Consider the following 16,483-nt stretch of genomic DNA (forward strand, 5'->3'; position numbering starts at 1 on the left):
GATACCTATGTATCTCTCCCAACATATGAATTATCAAATGTTCTATTAAAAATTTAAAGATATCAATCCTGGCATACTAGTATATAAAGAAACAGAAGATTATGGACACTGGAGGCAGAGGAATGATACTTCATGTTACAATTACTTTATTGTAGTATTTGCAAGGTTGTGTCATTGTGTGCATGGTATCATTGTGGTTTACTATGGACGCTATTTCAGTAAGATTAATAACTCCAACTGAATCAAAAAAGAGCTTATAAAATGAATAGTATGTAATCAAGGCAATGGGTACTTATTATAGAACAACAGAGGTAGTCCTAATTTAGCAACTGCCTCATTTAGCTACCATTTGTAGTTACAACAGTGCTGAAAAAGTACTTTATGATCAATTCTTGCATTTATGTCGTTCACAGTCCTGTAAAGCAAAGGAAAGCTTTAAATAAGTAAGATCATAAGCCCAGACACTGTTTCACTCAGTAACTACTTTGCTTAACGACTGAGGTGTCAGTTCCAATTGTGATCACTAAACAAGAATTCTTGTAGGAAAAAGAATGCAAGAGAAATGGGGATACTAATATTGTGAGGCACACACTCTGTTAGGGAATTGTTCCAGTCAAAGATAAGACCTTTTAAATTCCAGTTTCATGAGCAGGAGATATAAATATGTACCATATTCTCCTGTTAAAACTATGAGGAATTAAAAATGTTCAATATAGTTGGAACAAGTCTATAAGTAGTTACATGGTGACTACTTATAGGAATCTCTTAACAGCAGTTATACGATGTATTACTGTTACTAATTATAAAAGTAATATTTTGTTTTATGCTTTGTATACAACTATAGCCTATAAGACCACAATTGGGGCCAGAATTTCAGTTGCTAAGCGATGTAGTAGTTAAGCAAGTCATCATCATTTTACAACCATTTTTACCATGGCCATTAAGTATATCATGCAGTCATTAATGAATTTGACTTCCCCCTTTGATTTTGCTTGTCAGAAGCCAGCTGAGAAGATTGCAAATTGCTATTACATGACTGAAAGATGCTGCAACTGTTGTAAATTTCAGCTGATTGCCAAGCACCCAAGTCACAATCACTTGATCAAGTGCAACAGTTTAACTTCAAGGACAGATCTTAAGTCATTTTTTTCATCACTGTCATTATTCTGACCTGTTGTTAAACAAATGGTTGTAAGTTGAAGACTACCTGTAGTACAAAACAGTGGTTCTCAACCTTTTCTTCACTATGGACTCCATTTAAATACCTTTGTGGCCATGGGCCATGGCCTTGGGCCCCCAAGACTTAAGATTTAAATCATAAATTAAATAAAAAGATAACTAAATGAGTTAAATAAAAAGGTAATAGATTTATTCCTGAGAAAGAAGAACAGTTCAGGTATACATAATCAAGTTATACACTGAGATACTTTTAGATGTATAACTTGAAATTGCCTATAATAATCTCCATCACTAAGTATGAAAAAATACTAAGGTCTTGTATTAATTTTACAATTGTTGATTTGTTTTGTCAATATTACAGATAAATTATTTGTGCGTTTCAATTGTTCAGTCATTTCTGAAATTTCATTGAGTCATAAACAGTGGTTCACATTTCATTACATTACACCGTATTTTCCGGCGTATAAGGCGACCCGGCGTATAAGACGACCCCCTACTTTTCATGTTAAATTATAGGGTTTGGGCTAATAACTCAATAGTTCACTTCCTGGCACACAATCTGCATATTAACAACTCATTAATAAATAAAAGAGGTAAACTTCGTGACCCTCCCAGCCCGTGCATAAAACAGAAATGAAAAGGCTTAAGCCTTTCCGTTCCCAAATACCAAGGTTTCCCCCGAGTTTTGCGCGGTTAAACAAACGGCATTTGCATATTAATGTTTCTCCACGGAGCACAAAATTCACCCGAATTAAGGAAAGTGGGGAGCTAAAGAATGTGGGGCTACAGGGAATACCTGTGGCACGACAGGCAACCCTGGGAAACACGAGGACTGTAGTGGCACGCTCAGTTTGCACAATCCGATCCAGAAAGCACCCGGAGGCTCCTTCGTTACTTCTAACTGCAGAACGTCTCCACGTCCTGCCCGCCTTGCCTTTTAAACCCCGCCCCCTTTTCCCCTGTAACGTTTCTCTGCTCCGCCTGCTCTGTGATTTGCCCAGCTTTGCTCCTTCCCCGCCAAATGGGCGCCTCGCCTTCTTTTCTCTGAGCTCTCTCGCCTGGTGCGCTGCTGCTCTCAGTTCCGGGCAAGGGGCGCCAAGTGGCTGCAGACAAGAGGCGCTCCATCTCTCTTTCCCCCCACCCTCCCGCCGCCCAAAACCCGAAGATTGATTGGCAGACTCACCACACTGAAAAGAGCGCCCCGCGCGCTGGAGACAATTCACGGGCAGCGGCAGTGCGCGAAGCCGAGGCGTGACCGGGCAAGCAATTCTGGTTGGCGCGAGTCAGGTGGTGCCTCAGCGGGAGCAAAGGTGCTCCCTTCCTACGGTCGAGCGGGGCGCCTCTGGGGACTGCCTGCCCCTCCTCTCATCGGGGGCCTGACGGCCAGCATTGGAGGCGCTAGCACGGCCAGTCCTAGAGAGAGCAACGGCAGCAGCTGCAGTAGCCGCCCCAGAAGCTGACGAGAGTTTGTCCTCCATCACCCGTTCGCCGTTCGCCGTCAGCCGCTTTACCACGGGTCGCCATGCCTACCTCCATTCACCCAGCGATCCCGCCGCCCAGCAGAAAAGAGAAAAGATCCGAAGGGTTTTTTTCCCGGCGTATAAGACGACCCGGCGTATAAGACGACCCCCCCAACTTTTGAGGTGATTTTCATGGCTTAAAAAGTCATCTTATACGCCGGAAAATACGGTAGCTTAGTTTAATGAGGAAACCCACTGATACTAGTTTAATGAGGGAACCCGATTGTAAGAGTTAAATAGGAATTCTTTATCACCTTTGGTAGATTTGTAAAAGAGTTAAATAATATTGGATGGAAATGAGTAACATAATTCAACAAATTTTGAACATTAATGTACAGTTTAGACTGGAAATTTTGTTAGATTTTAGGGATAAACCAGTGGAAAAATCACAGTGTTTTTGTTGTTATATATGATACTGTTATATATGACTTTTGTATGCTCAGTGTTGGAAAGGCATACAATACTCACAATAGAGGAATAGTTAATAAAGGTGACAAAACTGGAATCATTGAAGGAATTCATCTACAGTTGAAATCTTTTGTGGAAATTTTGCAGGAGATGGAAAAAAATCAAATTTGACATATGGATTTGATGATTATTAAAATTTAAAAATGGGAAATATTTTTCTCCTTTTCTTTTGAGGGGGTGGAAATGGACATTTTATTATAGTCTTAAACGAAGAGTCAAATGTAAGCATTCTTTATATCCTTGGAGGATGAAGTCAGAAGTCATTCTTTGTATATATTTGGGTTTTCCTTTCTTTATACTTTTTCACACTTCTATCTCTAGTCTCTTTTTATTCTTTATCATTTTTTGATTGTTAGTTTAAGTTATTTTTATGCTTATGCTTTGTAAAATTTAATAAAATTTATTTTACAGAGAAATCCACTTATATAAGTAAGATTGAGTTACTGATCCAGGAATCAACGTTTGCATGATGATACACCAACTGTAATGTATAATTTTAAATATAGAAAAGGATTTTGAAATACAACTTTCCCCCAGATCAATTGATCTTTTCTTACATTATACATATATATCCACATATAGGCTTATATAGAGCAGGGTTTTTTTAAAAAAAAGAGAAGATGCTATATGTTTTATATATTGTAAATATTTACAAATATTTCATCCTCACTTCAGGCTAAAGTTGGTTTGCCAGAAGTCACAATAGGTTTACTTCCTGGAGCTGGTGGGACTCAACGGCTTCCAAGATTGATTGGGGTACCTGCTGCACTTGATATGATCATCACAGGTAAATTCTTTCATTTGTGAATACACATGTGTCGTGTGCAAATAATATATGGCATATTTGCATATGTTGCTGTTTTTATGTAATAGCAAATAAGCCTGCTAAAAATATAGGACAGTATGACTAGAGTAAAACATGCTTTAAACTTTCTGGGTTTGTTAGATTCATCATCTGAAATGTTAGCTAACAAATCTTAGCTAGCAGCTTAAAAAGATTTGATAAAATAGCAGCACTTTAGATGGACTTTTCACTAAGATGTATATTGGAAAATGAGTGTGTTGATAGAGGAATTTCAGCTTACTTTTAAGAATATCACTTTTACTTACAATCCTACAGAGAAGACTGAAAAATATATAGTATTTTTGGGAGTTCTGTTATTCCAAATGAGGTTTGGCTTTCAGCTTTATTTTGAATGAGACTGTGCTTCTCATGCAAATACATGATTTCTGAATGTTTCTAGATTTAGCACTGTTCTGTCACAACATTGTTGTATTCTGTCTCATTGCTGGACTTATTATGTAGTCAACAAAACCTGGGTGAAGCAGTGAATTTCTTGGATGTTATTTTTAAAACTTTGGTACTGCTTTGGCTTTATATTGATTATAATTTTTTATTTAAAAAAGGATATAAATTAAAAGTTTGTGTTTTACTAAAATATCAGTGACAGCTTGTTTGTGCCATTCAGCTCAAGAACATCAGTTTTGTGATCTGACATTCAGCATGATGTTAAATAGGTATGAACAATCAGAAAGCCACTTAGTTAATTCCTGAATGACATTGACAACTGAGAACCTAAGCCAGAGCCAATTATTTATAGGCTTGTATTTGCCTTTACTGTCACCTGACCCCTGCTGATTTGTTAGTTATAATTCCATCATGTAGTTATCAATTCGAATGTTTCAGCACAGCAGCTCAATAATGAGTTGACAAGCATCCTTATTCTCTAGCTGGTTGCTGTGGGACAGAAGGCACCTGTAGAACAGACATGTCAAACTCACAATGTCATGTGACATTGCACGACGTATCAGAGCTTTTTCCCCATTGCCGGCAATGGGGTGGGCACAGTTTCCGGGTGACACATCCGGCCCGCAGGCCAGCAGTTTGACACCCCTGCCTTAGAATATGTGGCCCACTTCTGCCTTACAGTTTAGTAGATAGTATTGCCTTGCTGACCCCTTTGTGCTTCTGATGTTATTGGATTTCTCTTTATTATTTTAATATGCTGTTCTAACACATGATTGTAGAATCAAAGATTAACCAGTTTTGTTTAATGCTGGAGGCTCCAGACTTATCAACTTTAAGAGTTGTTTCCATGGCTAGCTGAGGAATTCTGGGAGTTAAAGTTCACACGTCTTAAAGTTGACAAGTTTGGAGTCCGTTGGTCTAGTGTGCTTAAAGTAGCTACCAATAACACACCTTGAAACTCCCAAGGAGCAGGTGGAATTTAAGTGAACCCTAAATGAAAAAGTCATATTTCTATTTGTCAGGTAAACATGTGCCAGCTACTGAAGCACTGAAACTGGGGATCTTAGATGAGATTGTTGAAGAAAATACAGTTGCAGCAGCTATAAAGTTAGCACAAAGAGTATCAGGTAAGAACATTCAGTTGTAGCAGGCAAAATGTAATACAACAAATTCCCAGAAGAAAATACCAACCAGTGGAAACAATTATTTAACTGATGTTACCATTGGTTGGCACAAGGTTTTTTAATTAAAAATTGTAGTGTATTGCTTTAGGAGTTGGGGATCAAGCAGGGAAAAGTTAAAAATAGACAGATATTTTATAATTGAAAATCAGATTTATTATCTGTATCTCTCTTTTTCTGTCTGTCTCTCTGTCTCTATCTCTCTGTCTGTCTCTGTCTGTCTCTCTCTCAATCATTTGTTGGCAGTGTCTGATAGGTTTTTGATAAATTGATGTTTTATAATTCACTATATCTGTCATGGCATCCACTTTGCGAATAGGCATTTTATTATAGCATTCACAAATACTAGTTCTACAAAATAGGAAATGACCATTTTAAAATGTTTTTCTTTTCCACCGTTTTTCACACTTACGACTGCTGCAGAAATCCCATAATCATGTGATAAAAATTTGGACGCTTGGTAACTGGTTCATATTTATGATGGTTCCATTGTCTCAAAGTCATGTAATCACATTTTGTGAACTTCTGACAAGCAAAGTGAATGGAGAAGCCGGATTAGTAACAATCGTGTTATTAACTTAACTGCAGTGATTCTTTTAATAAATATGGGCAAGAAAGGTCATAAAATGAGGCAAAATTCACTTAACAGCTATCTCACAGCAACAGAAATATGGGGCTCAGTTGTGGTTGTAAGCTGAGGATTATGTGTTTTATAAATGTGGATAGTAAGGAAGATAACCTTGACATTAGTTTGCAGGATCTTTGCCGAACTACAAGGAGATGTAGCATTTTTAAGACTGGAAGAGCTTATTCAGAAGTGGTCAGCCAGATGCCTCCCTAATTCATTGAACTATGAGAAAGGGAAAGAGATACAGCTCAATCAGACTTGCAAGACTCTGTTATTATAGCCAATTCTTATAAAAGTAGCTTTAATGTTCTTGTGGTATTGGTTCCCTGGTCTTTTGAATAACAAAGCACTGGTTTGGTCAACATGTTTATCTTAAGTATCAAGAAAATAAGCTAGATCTAGAAACTGTATTTTCCCACGTAAATTGCCATATTTTTCACTGTTTCTCTGAAGAAGACAGTGATTAATAACATATACTTCATATACTCAGGCTTCCACATTTAACCAGTTAGCTTGTAAACACACTGAAGTGATGATTCTATCTATATTTACTAGGTTTTAGTCAGTTGGCATTTCTTCTCAAAAATACATATTGGGTTGCCCTAGGGATTTACTTAGATGCACGGAGATACAGATGTCTCAAATGCAACTTGTATTTCAGGAAATATTATTTTTAATTCAGTTAAATCTAGTGTGAACAAACAACAAATGTTTGACTTGTGTGGATAATGTTTTGCATCAGTTGCGTTTGTCCACATGATGGCACCAAATCTTGAAAAATAATGTCGCTTTCTGTCATCATTCTCAATGTTCATGGAAGCAATAAATGGCAGCTTATCTAAGTTCCAGGAAAACAACTACTGTGCCGTTATTAAATAAAATCTGGACAATGGCTGGCTTCATATTAATACTATAGCTATTCTAGACTTCTTGATAGAAGAGAGGAACATAACAAAAAATTATCCTGTCAGTTTATGTATTCTGTGCGTAAACCAAGCCAGGAATGCTTCCAAGTCTTACCTTCATTATGATAGCAAATCTTTACATAAATCTTCATATCAATACTATTTGAATTTTATAAAAGCTGTTTGCAGATAATCAGCAATTATCTCCAAACATGCCAGCCATGAAATAGTGCATAAAAGGAATACACTGCCTCACCAGAAGCAAGTCCACTCATCCCTATTCCATATGAAAAAGTAATAAAATACTGTAAATTGCTTGCCCACACACCATCCATATTCTTATTTCATCTTGCATATGCTTTTGTCTTGCATAGGAATAAGGGAAAATGTTCCAAGCTGCCTCTTTCTTTAGAAGAGAGAAATTGCAAGGACAAGGCTGCAGGGCGACACAAGTGTTCCTGTTAATGGGGAAAAACAGTTTCAAATGCCCTGCAGATGGACCAAAAATAAATCAGTTCAACCGTTAAATACATCTGATATCACAGGGTCACGACAAGCTGATGCATGGTCTTTATACAGAAATGCTACCACATCTAAGACAGCGTTCTAGAAAGGCACATTTTGCTGGCATTCCCGTAGTTTTACTGTCTTTACCAATGGTGCTTTAGGAATGAGAAGATAGGGAAATGTGGTTTATCTACCTACTTGCCACAGTCTACAAAATGTTTGCCTGCCATTTGGTTTGTACAAGTAGACATGGATTGTAATTTACATCCCATAAGTTTTATGAGTCTTGTAATCATATAAGAAACCTTTTTTTCTGAACATCTTGTTTGAAGTCAAAAATAGGAAAACTCCTTTCCAGAAATGCATATCTTTCAGGGACTCTTGTTCTATAGAACATAAGTACGGTAATATTTTTTCAAAACTGATCCAGGACTATAACTTATTAAATTGTTTTAATATTTATTAACTATGGTTTAAATTTCAAGATAATTAAAACATATGAAATAGTTTTGTTTATGCTATTTTCCCTTTTATACAAAAGGCAGTCTCTGTTGAAATAATGTTTTAAAGTTCTCAGCAAACGTGAAACTTACAATTCTTTTAAATTTAAATTGCTACATTTTCTGAAATACTCTTTCTGTGGAAGAAATACCATTAAATCATTTTTATAATTAAAAATGCTCAGCAACTCTCAGGATTCTTTGAAGAGCAACTTATTTCATTGCTCTAATTTTGGTAGAAGATAAGGAAAAGAGGTTTAGGGAGGCCAGGCCGATAACTAGATTGCTATACAAATTGAATTTTTTACACTACTGCTGGTCCAAATTGCATTAATTTGCATTTCCAAATAAACAGCATTAGACAATACAGGTAAGTTTTTAATTTACAACCATAAATGAGCCTGAAATTACAATTGTAATCCTTGTGGTTGTTAAATGGGTCATCACATGACTGACCCAATTGTACATTTTTTTTGCTATGGCCATTAAGTGAATATATGGTTGTTAAGCGAATGCTCATTTTTTTTGCCAGAAACTGGAAGTAAACATTAGTTTCCAGGAAAAATATATATCATAAATTGTGACCAAGTGACTGCAGGATGCTGCAAACAGCCATAAATGCAGGCCTTTGCTAAGCATCCAAAATGTAGTCACAGGACCATGAGTGGGAAACTGATTTCTAAGCTAGCCTGTCTTATGAGATGATTTGTTTGCCCTCTCTAGGTCAGCCATTGGGACCTCGCAGACTCTCTCTGAAACAGACTCCCAAACTCCCTAATATGGAAGCCATTCTATATGATGCACATTTGAAGGTGAAGAAAGAGGCTGCAGGATGTCTCTCACCTGAAATGTGCTTTCAAGCTGTGGAAGCTTCAGTGTACTTGCCCTTTGTGGAAGGAATTCGCAAAGAAAAGGAGCTTTTTCTCTTTCTTCTCACTTCAGGCCAGGCTAAAGCATTGCAATATGCTTTCTTTGCCCAAAGAATTGCAGAAAAATGGATGTTGCCTAATGGGGCATCCTGGAAGACTGCATCTCCTCAACCAATCCGGAAAGCAGCTGTGATAGGTAAGACTGTGGGCATCTTTGAATTATTCAAAGTTCAACTGTTTTTGTGTTGGGGAAAGAAAATATTTTCTATAGAAAACATGAAGAAGACTATGCAAACACTACACAGTTACTTTAAGGTACCTAGTTTGCACTTCAGGCAGTGCTTAATTTCATAGATAAATTGCAAAGCTAGATTGTTAATTCCTCTTACCGTCAGTTTCCTTACTTCAGAAGCTCAAACATAACACAGGTTAGAGGAAAGATCATGGTTCTATTTGCATTACTACATAATTGTAATTAACTAAAGATGGATCAACTAATCCAGTTTTCTGAGATCACATACTAAACAATACAGTAAACAAACAGACTTAGTGCACACAACATCCTGGATTACGTGTGATTGGTTACTGTAGTGTCCATTGGATCATGCAAACTCAAAATAGGGTTGTAAACAAGTAAATCTTTTCTTTTAAATCTCGCAATTGAAAAGGGACAAAAGGCAGTCAGTGACATACTAAGTCCCTTCTGCATTTTATTGCTTTTAAATAAAAAATAGCAGTTGATGAAGAATGTACTTTTTTGGTGATATGCAGCAATGAAAGAATTTGTAATTTCTATTATGCAGTTTTGTCACTGCAAGAATAGAGATTGTTCTGCTTTCCCTCATGCCACCCTGGGTAGAATCTCTGTAGGGGGAGTTAGCAAAGAGACTCTCAAAAATTGTTTTCTTCCTTTAATTCACATATTTAATCATTAATCTCAAAATGTTGTGTTGACACTTGCCTTTTAAGAAGTTTTAATTTTCATTGTAATGATCCACTGCTTCCATTTCTCCTTGCCTATCCCCAGGAAGATAATGCACTCATTAATTTTTTATAAAGGTATTAAAATTAAAAAAGCTCTCTTTGATGTACTGTACACTTTCTTCAAAAGCTCTTTGTTGCTCTGCATATTGATTGGTTTATACTCAGTGGGAAACTCTTCCCTAAGTAGCCCAGTCCTTGGTAGTGCCCTCTTTGATTTTAAGAGAGTGACAGTCACGTTATACTTTCACTGTTCTCCCCACTCTTTTCACCCCCGCAGTCTGACTGCTATATACAAGATGTGGTTTGCTGCAGCGTGTGTACGCTGAACTCTCTGAAGCTCACCTGAGCAGGAGGCAGCCTTGAGGGACCAGTCTTCATATGTTTCTTTCCCTCTGCCACTTTGCAGCCTTAATTATGCTTCTCTGCATGATTTATATCCCTTTAGCTTAAAAAGTGGCAAATTAAATCTGTTTTCAACCTTGAACCCTTTTAAGTTGCTATGACTTATTGGAGAACTGACATTTGTGTGAAGTATCGTGGAGTCTAAACTCAGTATTTGTGGAATATCATTATTTTGCTCCATATATGCACACATAATATGTATGAGTCTAATTTCCCTTGCCATGCAGAAGGAAGAGTCTTCTTTATGAAATTTCATGGAAAGTCACTAGTGATGAATATGCAGAAATACTATCTTAAAGAAGCACAGATACAATTTCAGATTTTTCCAAGTTACTATGTGGAATGAAGCAGAACTAGTAGATGTCATGGCCCCATTGGAGCCTGGTTCAGAGGAGGAGGAGGAGGAGTTGGAACCGGGCCGTCCGACACGGGTGGCACATCTCTCGTAGAATGTTTGGAGAAGCCAGGGACTGAGGGCGATGCTGTCCTAAGCTCCTCAGGCTTTGGGGGAGGTGGTTGACCAAATGGAGAGCTGCCTGCCCTCACAGACACAGTACAGGATTGGCTGCTAACAGACATTGGTAGTGATAGGCAGCAAATCCCTTCTGATGTGGAACAGCTGCCTCCCCTATTTGATCCAAGGACACGGAGAGCAGAACATAGGCAGGTCAGAGAAGGGCTGTGAGGCTACTCAGGAGAAGGAGCACCTGGAGTGGATTGACTTAAGTAGAAGCCGTGGGGAGTTAGTCTTTGTCAGGAACAATTCTTTGTTTTGGTTTACACTCGCCTTGCCTGGAGGACTGCCTTTTGCCTTTTGCCTTTTGCCTTTTGCCTTGCCTTGACAACTGCCTTTTACCTTGTACCTTGACTTTGTCTTGTGGACTACAGTTTGCCTCGGGGACTCACTTAGCCGGGTGGACTGGACTTGGGACCCTGGACCATGTAAACATGCCCTGTAAGCATGCTCCTACTCTGTGGACTTTCTTTGTTATATGTGGGCTGTTGTTTGGGGGACTGAGCGTGGCTGCCTGCAAGCATGGAGCCTTATCAGTTGTTGGAGAGCTGTTTGTTGGAACATTTACTTAGAGCAATAAAGGGCTCTCTAGAGGCCTGCCTCACCTTGATGACCTGTCGTAACAATAGAGGGTCTTATATCAAGCTAAGAGCAGGTTACTACGGTATATGGAATGAAGCAGAGCTAATAGAGGGCCTTATATCAAGCTTATTATTTCATGCAAAATGTATGCCTTACTTAGTGGACTGGTGCTTTATAGTGCATTGACTCTGAACACTGAGATAATTTAACAAAGCAGACCATGGCTGGGAGAAGCACGTGGTGACTGCTAGTTTTTTACATTGTCAACTGGTCAGCTGGAAATGCACTAACTGCCTCTTGTTCATTATGTTTTAAAGTCTGCAGCAGCAAGAATGACTATGAATCAGGTTAAAACTTGTTTCTGAGGAACAAGCAATTTAATAATAATTCTAGGGGCCATGTTGTAGAAGTATCTAAGAGCTGCTCAGAGTTGAGTTTTAAGAAAAACGACCATGCAAATCTTTTAGAATAAATAAACATTAATGTCTAGCCATATTTGTACTCACATTTGGAAGCCTCTTAGCATATTATCAAAAGAAGATGTATATAAAGAACTTAGATAAACATTAGTAGTTTGACTGAACAATTATGGTTTGAATATATTTTAGGCCTCCTGAAATGTCCACAATAAGCTTTCTGTAATTACGGAAGAGCATGAATCATTATGTGTTGATACAAGCCTGATATATTGCTTCAAGCTAATAGAATCAGAAAAGCTTCTGGGGCACTGGTAAAATACATTTTGCTAGATTGATTGCTGCATGACCATTTCTGGTGCTTGGCTGCACAACAAATTGATCTTTTCTTGTAATAAGTAAGCATGCAGTAACCTAGTACTAGCTCATAAAGCTTTGTATGTTGTGTGTACTAAATACAAATTTCATTTCTAGTGTTTTACTATGTACTAATATTAATATTCATTAGTGCTTACAGGTTTTTTAAGAACCAGGACTGGGCTCTTTGATTTGAACTTCTGTATAAATACTTTTCTCAGCACACAAGTAGGCAAGAAATTGTTTCAAGAAAAGAAAATACTTTTCTGTCCCCACTAAAGATGAAATTATATTTAATGTGGAAGATCCATAAAAAGAGGTATGTGTGTGTGCATGTTTTAAAATGTGACAGTTACCATGGAAAACAACGATTCAGGCTGGGGTTAAACTCTGGGGAAACAGGACTCAACCTTTTCTCCATTTATATTTTCCCAATTACAATTCCTCTTCCAGCTGTTTAGGGGCTTCTGAGTTTTTGGAAGAAAGACATTTTTCTAAAAGGCCACATGGGTTTTGAAAAAATGATTTAAGAAAAAAACTTGTAACCAGCAATAAATGAATAGGCTCAAACCTCACAATAAGCCATGTTGCATGCAAATCATGGTTTGTTGAATGACCCATAAGTGCTGAGTTCATGCAGTATGTTAAAGAAAACCTAAACAGGTACAATCTGTTTATAACCAAATTACAGTAATGGATAGAAATGACTGTTAACTATATTCACATTTCATATAAAATTATTATACAGTTCATTTCGCGTGTTCTGCAAACCCAGCTTTCTGGATTATAATTTATGGTATATGCTTTGGTGATGCTTTTGTTAGCCTTAGGCCTTTCCAGATGCTCAGAATTCAGTTCCCAGAATTCTCTGCAATGGTGATATGCTGGCTAGGAATTTTGGTGTTAATGTTTATAGATCTAGAACTTGGGAAAGACCAGTTTTATGTCCTCGTATGAAGTAAATCATTGTGACTTATTGAACAAACAGCAAAGTCTTTGCTAGGAGATGAAGTTCCTTACATGGAACTCCAATGTAGTTACAGAAACTTACTGCTCTTGGTGCCTGCCAGTGTTCTTGTCCCCTTGCCTTGACTTTTTACATTTAAAAAAAACCCACCTGTAATGCAATAAGAAACTACACATTGTTTCATAATACGAATTTCTAAGAATTCTTCTGGACCCTAAATTAACTTTCTTAGAAAATAAAAACAATGAGAGACTGCAGTGCAATGTATTATTTAGAACAGTGGTCACCAACCGTTGTGGCTTACGGTCCAGCAGTGTGGAGAGGGGAACTGCCCCATGCAAACAGCGGGTTGGTGCGTGCGGGATGCACACCGGCCTGCCGGTCACACAAGTCAAGCTGTGCACACACATGTACCAGCTAGCCGCTTGCACGTCCTGGTCCAGAACTGGCCACAGCCCGGTAGTGGACCGCAGCCTGAGGGTTGGGGATGCCTGATTTAGAAGTCTGCTACTTGAAGGGGCGGGGCCAGCACCACGGCGGGACAACACATCCTTTGGAAGCTCCCGAGGATTGTCGTTTTTCAGCTGTTTGGGGGGTCTGTCTGAGTTTCAGACAGATCAGAGTTGTCCTGTAGGGACAGTGACGAAGGGAGGCACAGTTTTGGCAGCACAGGAGGGATCGCAACCTCCTGGAGAGCCGACAGAAGCTTCCCAGACCAGCAGCCAGGGCGGCCACATGGAAGATCTTGAAAGTAAGTTTGGAGGACTGCCTGGGTGAGATGATTGAGAAACCTTAAATGCTGGAAACTGTGGAGGGAAAAATAAGAATTTGAAGCCATGGAGAAGTGGGGGAGGGGAGCGGATTTTTAAACTGCTCCTCTCCTGGAAATGCAGCGGCGGATAACAATGGAAGGCAAAAGAAGGCAATTGAAGTGTAGAAGGTTAATACACACAAGACGACGCCAGGCAGTGAATTCAGCTCTTTATTTGTAGAGAAGAACCAGCAACAGAATGGGCTTCCAGTGCCCTTTATATACTCTGGCTGCTGAGCTGACAGCCAATCAATTTAACCAGGCTTTCCTGCCGAAAGCTGAGCCACGCCTTGCGACAGTTATGTACAGCCTCTTCTAGTTGTCATCTGTTAAGCTATTGCTTAATACATTACACACTCCAATACATAGCACCCCTTCCCTCTTAAGAATGAACAATACAACAATATAATACAACTATATATACATTTTTCCAGACAATATGTTGGTTCTTATGGTTGCACATAGTCTTTGAAGTAAGCCGGTAGCCTGTGATTCCTAGCAGATCTTTTCAGAGGCTCGCCTCTGTCCTGAGCCGATGAGTCAGTGGGTGCCTCTGCTCTACCCAGTGTATCACCCCCAGTTCCCAGCTCATTGTGATCTCCCTGTGCCTGTTGCCCGGGTTGAACAGTTCTTTCTGGCCACAGATCCAGTTCCCCCCTTGCGTTCGGTTGGTGATCATACAGAATCGTGGGTGGTACTGACAAGTGTCCCTCATGTTGGTTGCTGGCTGGCAGTCTCAGAAACTCGTGACCTGATCTGATCAATGTGTCTTCTTATTTGTCGATCCCCCACCACCCCTATAATGTAAGACAACGGCCCTGTTCTGTCAACCACCACCCCCGGGATCCATACGTGTCCAGGCTCATAGTTCCTTGCCCATACCAAGTCGCCTGTGTGTAGTTCCCTAGGGGGGTTGGATCGATCCGACTCCGCAGCCACTCTGTCGGGGTGCAGTCTGTCTAGCTTGGTGATGAGCCTTCTGCCCCAAAGAAGGTCCGCTGGGCTCTTTCCGGTAGCCGTGCATGGTGTGGTGTGTTGGTTAAGTAGGAATTGGGCTAACCTTTGGTGCCAGTCGCCGCTGATAATTCGTTTTAATGCGTCTTTGGTTGTGCGTACCATGCGTTCTGCCAATCCGTTGGTGGCCGGGTGGAAGGGTGCTGATGTGACGTGTCTAATTGCATAGCTCCTCGTGAAAGCTTGGAATTCAGAGGAGGTGAATTGAGAGCCATTATCCGATACTAACACATCCGGGAGGCCATGTGTGGCAAAAAGTCCCCTGAGCGCTTGGATTGTCCTTGCTGTGGTCATGGTAGTTACTGGAACTACCTCCAACCACTTGGAATGGCTATCTGCAACCACTAAAAATAACTGTCCCTGGAATGGCCCTGCGTAGTCAATGTGGACGTGGGACCATGGGGGGTGTGTGGCCTCCCACTTGTGAACGGGCGCATGTGGCATCTTAGGTCTGGACCTTTGACACACTTAGCACCCTTTTACTTGCTCCTCTATGGCCTTATCTAGGGCTGGCCACCACAGGTAGCTTCTGGCTAGTGCCTTCATCCTTACTATTCCTGGATGCCCCTCATGTAGAGATTGGATGACTCTGTTCCTTAGCTTTTCTGGAATTACCACTTGGCTGCCCCACAATAGGCAACCCTTGTGCATGGACATCTCATGTCTGCGAATAAAATACGCCTGGAATTCTGGCCCCGGGCTTTTCTCCTGCCACCCAGTTGCTACCCATGTTAAAACTCTGCTCAGGATCTTGTCTGCCACTGTCTCAGCAGTGATATCCTTTGCCTTGAGTGGGCATTCTGGCAGGTTCTGAATGGTCAGTAGTTGAGCTGCTGGTGCCGGATCCGGATCCGCTTGAGTTAGTGGCAACCTACTTAGTCCATCAGCGTGACCCATCTCCTTCCCTGGCCTGTACACCAGTTTACAGTTATAGGCCGATAGGAAAATGGACCACCTGAGCATGCTTGGGGATAAGATCTGGGGAGTTTGCCTATCTGATGTGAACAACCCCAGTAGTGGCTTGTGATCTGTGAATATTGTGAATTCTCGGCCGTAGAGGTAATCATGAAACTTTTTAACCCCAGCCACTATTGCCAAGGCCTCTTTATCAATTTGAGCATAATTCCTTTCAGCCCCTGACAGTGTCCTGGAGTAGTAGGCAATGGGTCTTTGGACCCAATCCCCTTCCAAATGACTCAGAACTGCACTCACTCCATATGGGGAAGCATCACATGCTATGCAAATGGGCTTAGATTCTATAAAGTAAGTCACAGTTGAATCGCTGGACAACAGTTTCTTTAAACTCCTGAAACTATTTTCATGTATAGAGGTCCAGTTCCACATTGCCTGCTTATCCAGCAACCTGTGAAGGGGCTCAGCAATAGCTGCTTTATTTGGGAGGAATGAATGATAGAAATTTAGTAGCCCAT

General features: G+C 39.9%; 1 protein-coding gene across 2 annotated transcripts in view; it reads left to right on the forward strand.

Moving 5' to 3' along the window:
- Positions 1-16,483, forward strand: part of EHHADH (enoyl-CoA hydratase and 3-hydroxyacyl CoA dehydrogenase) — a 34,389-nt gene that overhangs the window by 6,200 nt on the left and 11,706 nt on the right. For both annotated transcript variants that reach the window (XR_014026594.1, XM_081329011.1), the window contains exons 4-6: positions 3,850-3,954; positions 5,439-5,543; positions 8,861-9,202. Coding sequence is in view for 1 of the 2 variants with exons in the window: in XM_081329011.1 (XP_081185137.1) it covers positions 3,850-3,954; positions 5,439-5,543; positions 8,861-9,202 (552 nt within the window). In the remaining variant the exon portion in view is untranslated. The remainder of the gene's footprint in view (positions 1-3,849; positions 3,955-5,438; positions 5,544-8,860; positions 9,203-16,483) is intronic.

Source organism: Vipera berus, assembly GCF_964194415.1.
Source record: "Vipera berus genome assembly, chromosome: 5".
Classification (NCBI taxonomy): domain Eukaryota; kingdom Metazoa; phylum Chordata; class Lepidosauria; order Squamata; family Viperidae; genus Vipera; species Vipera berus.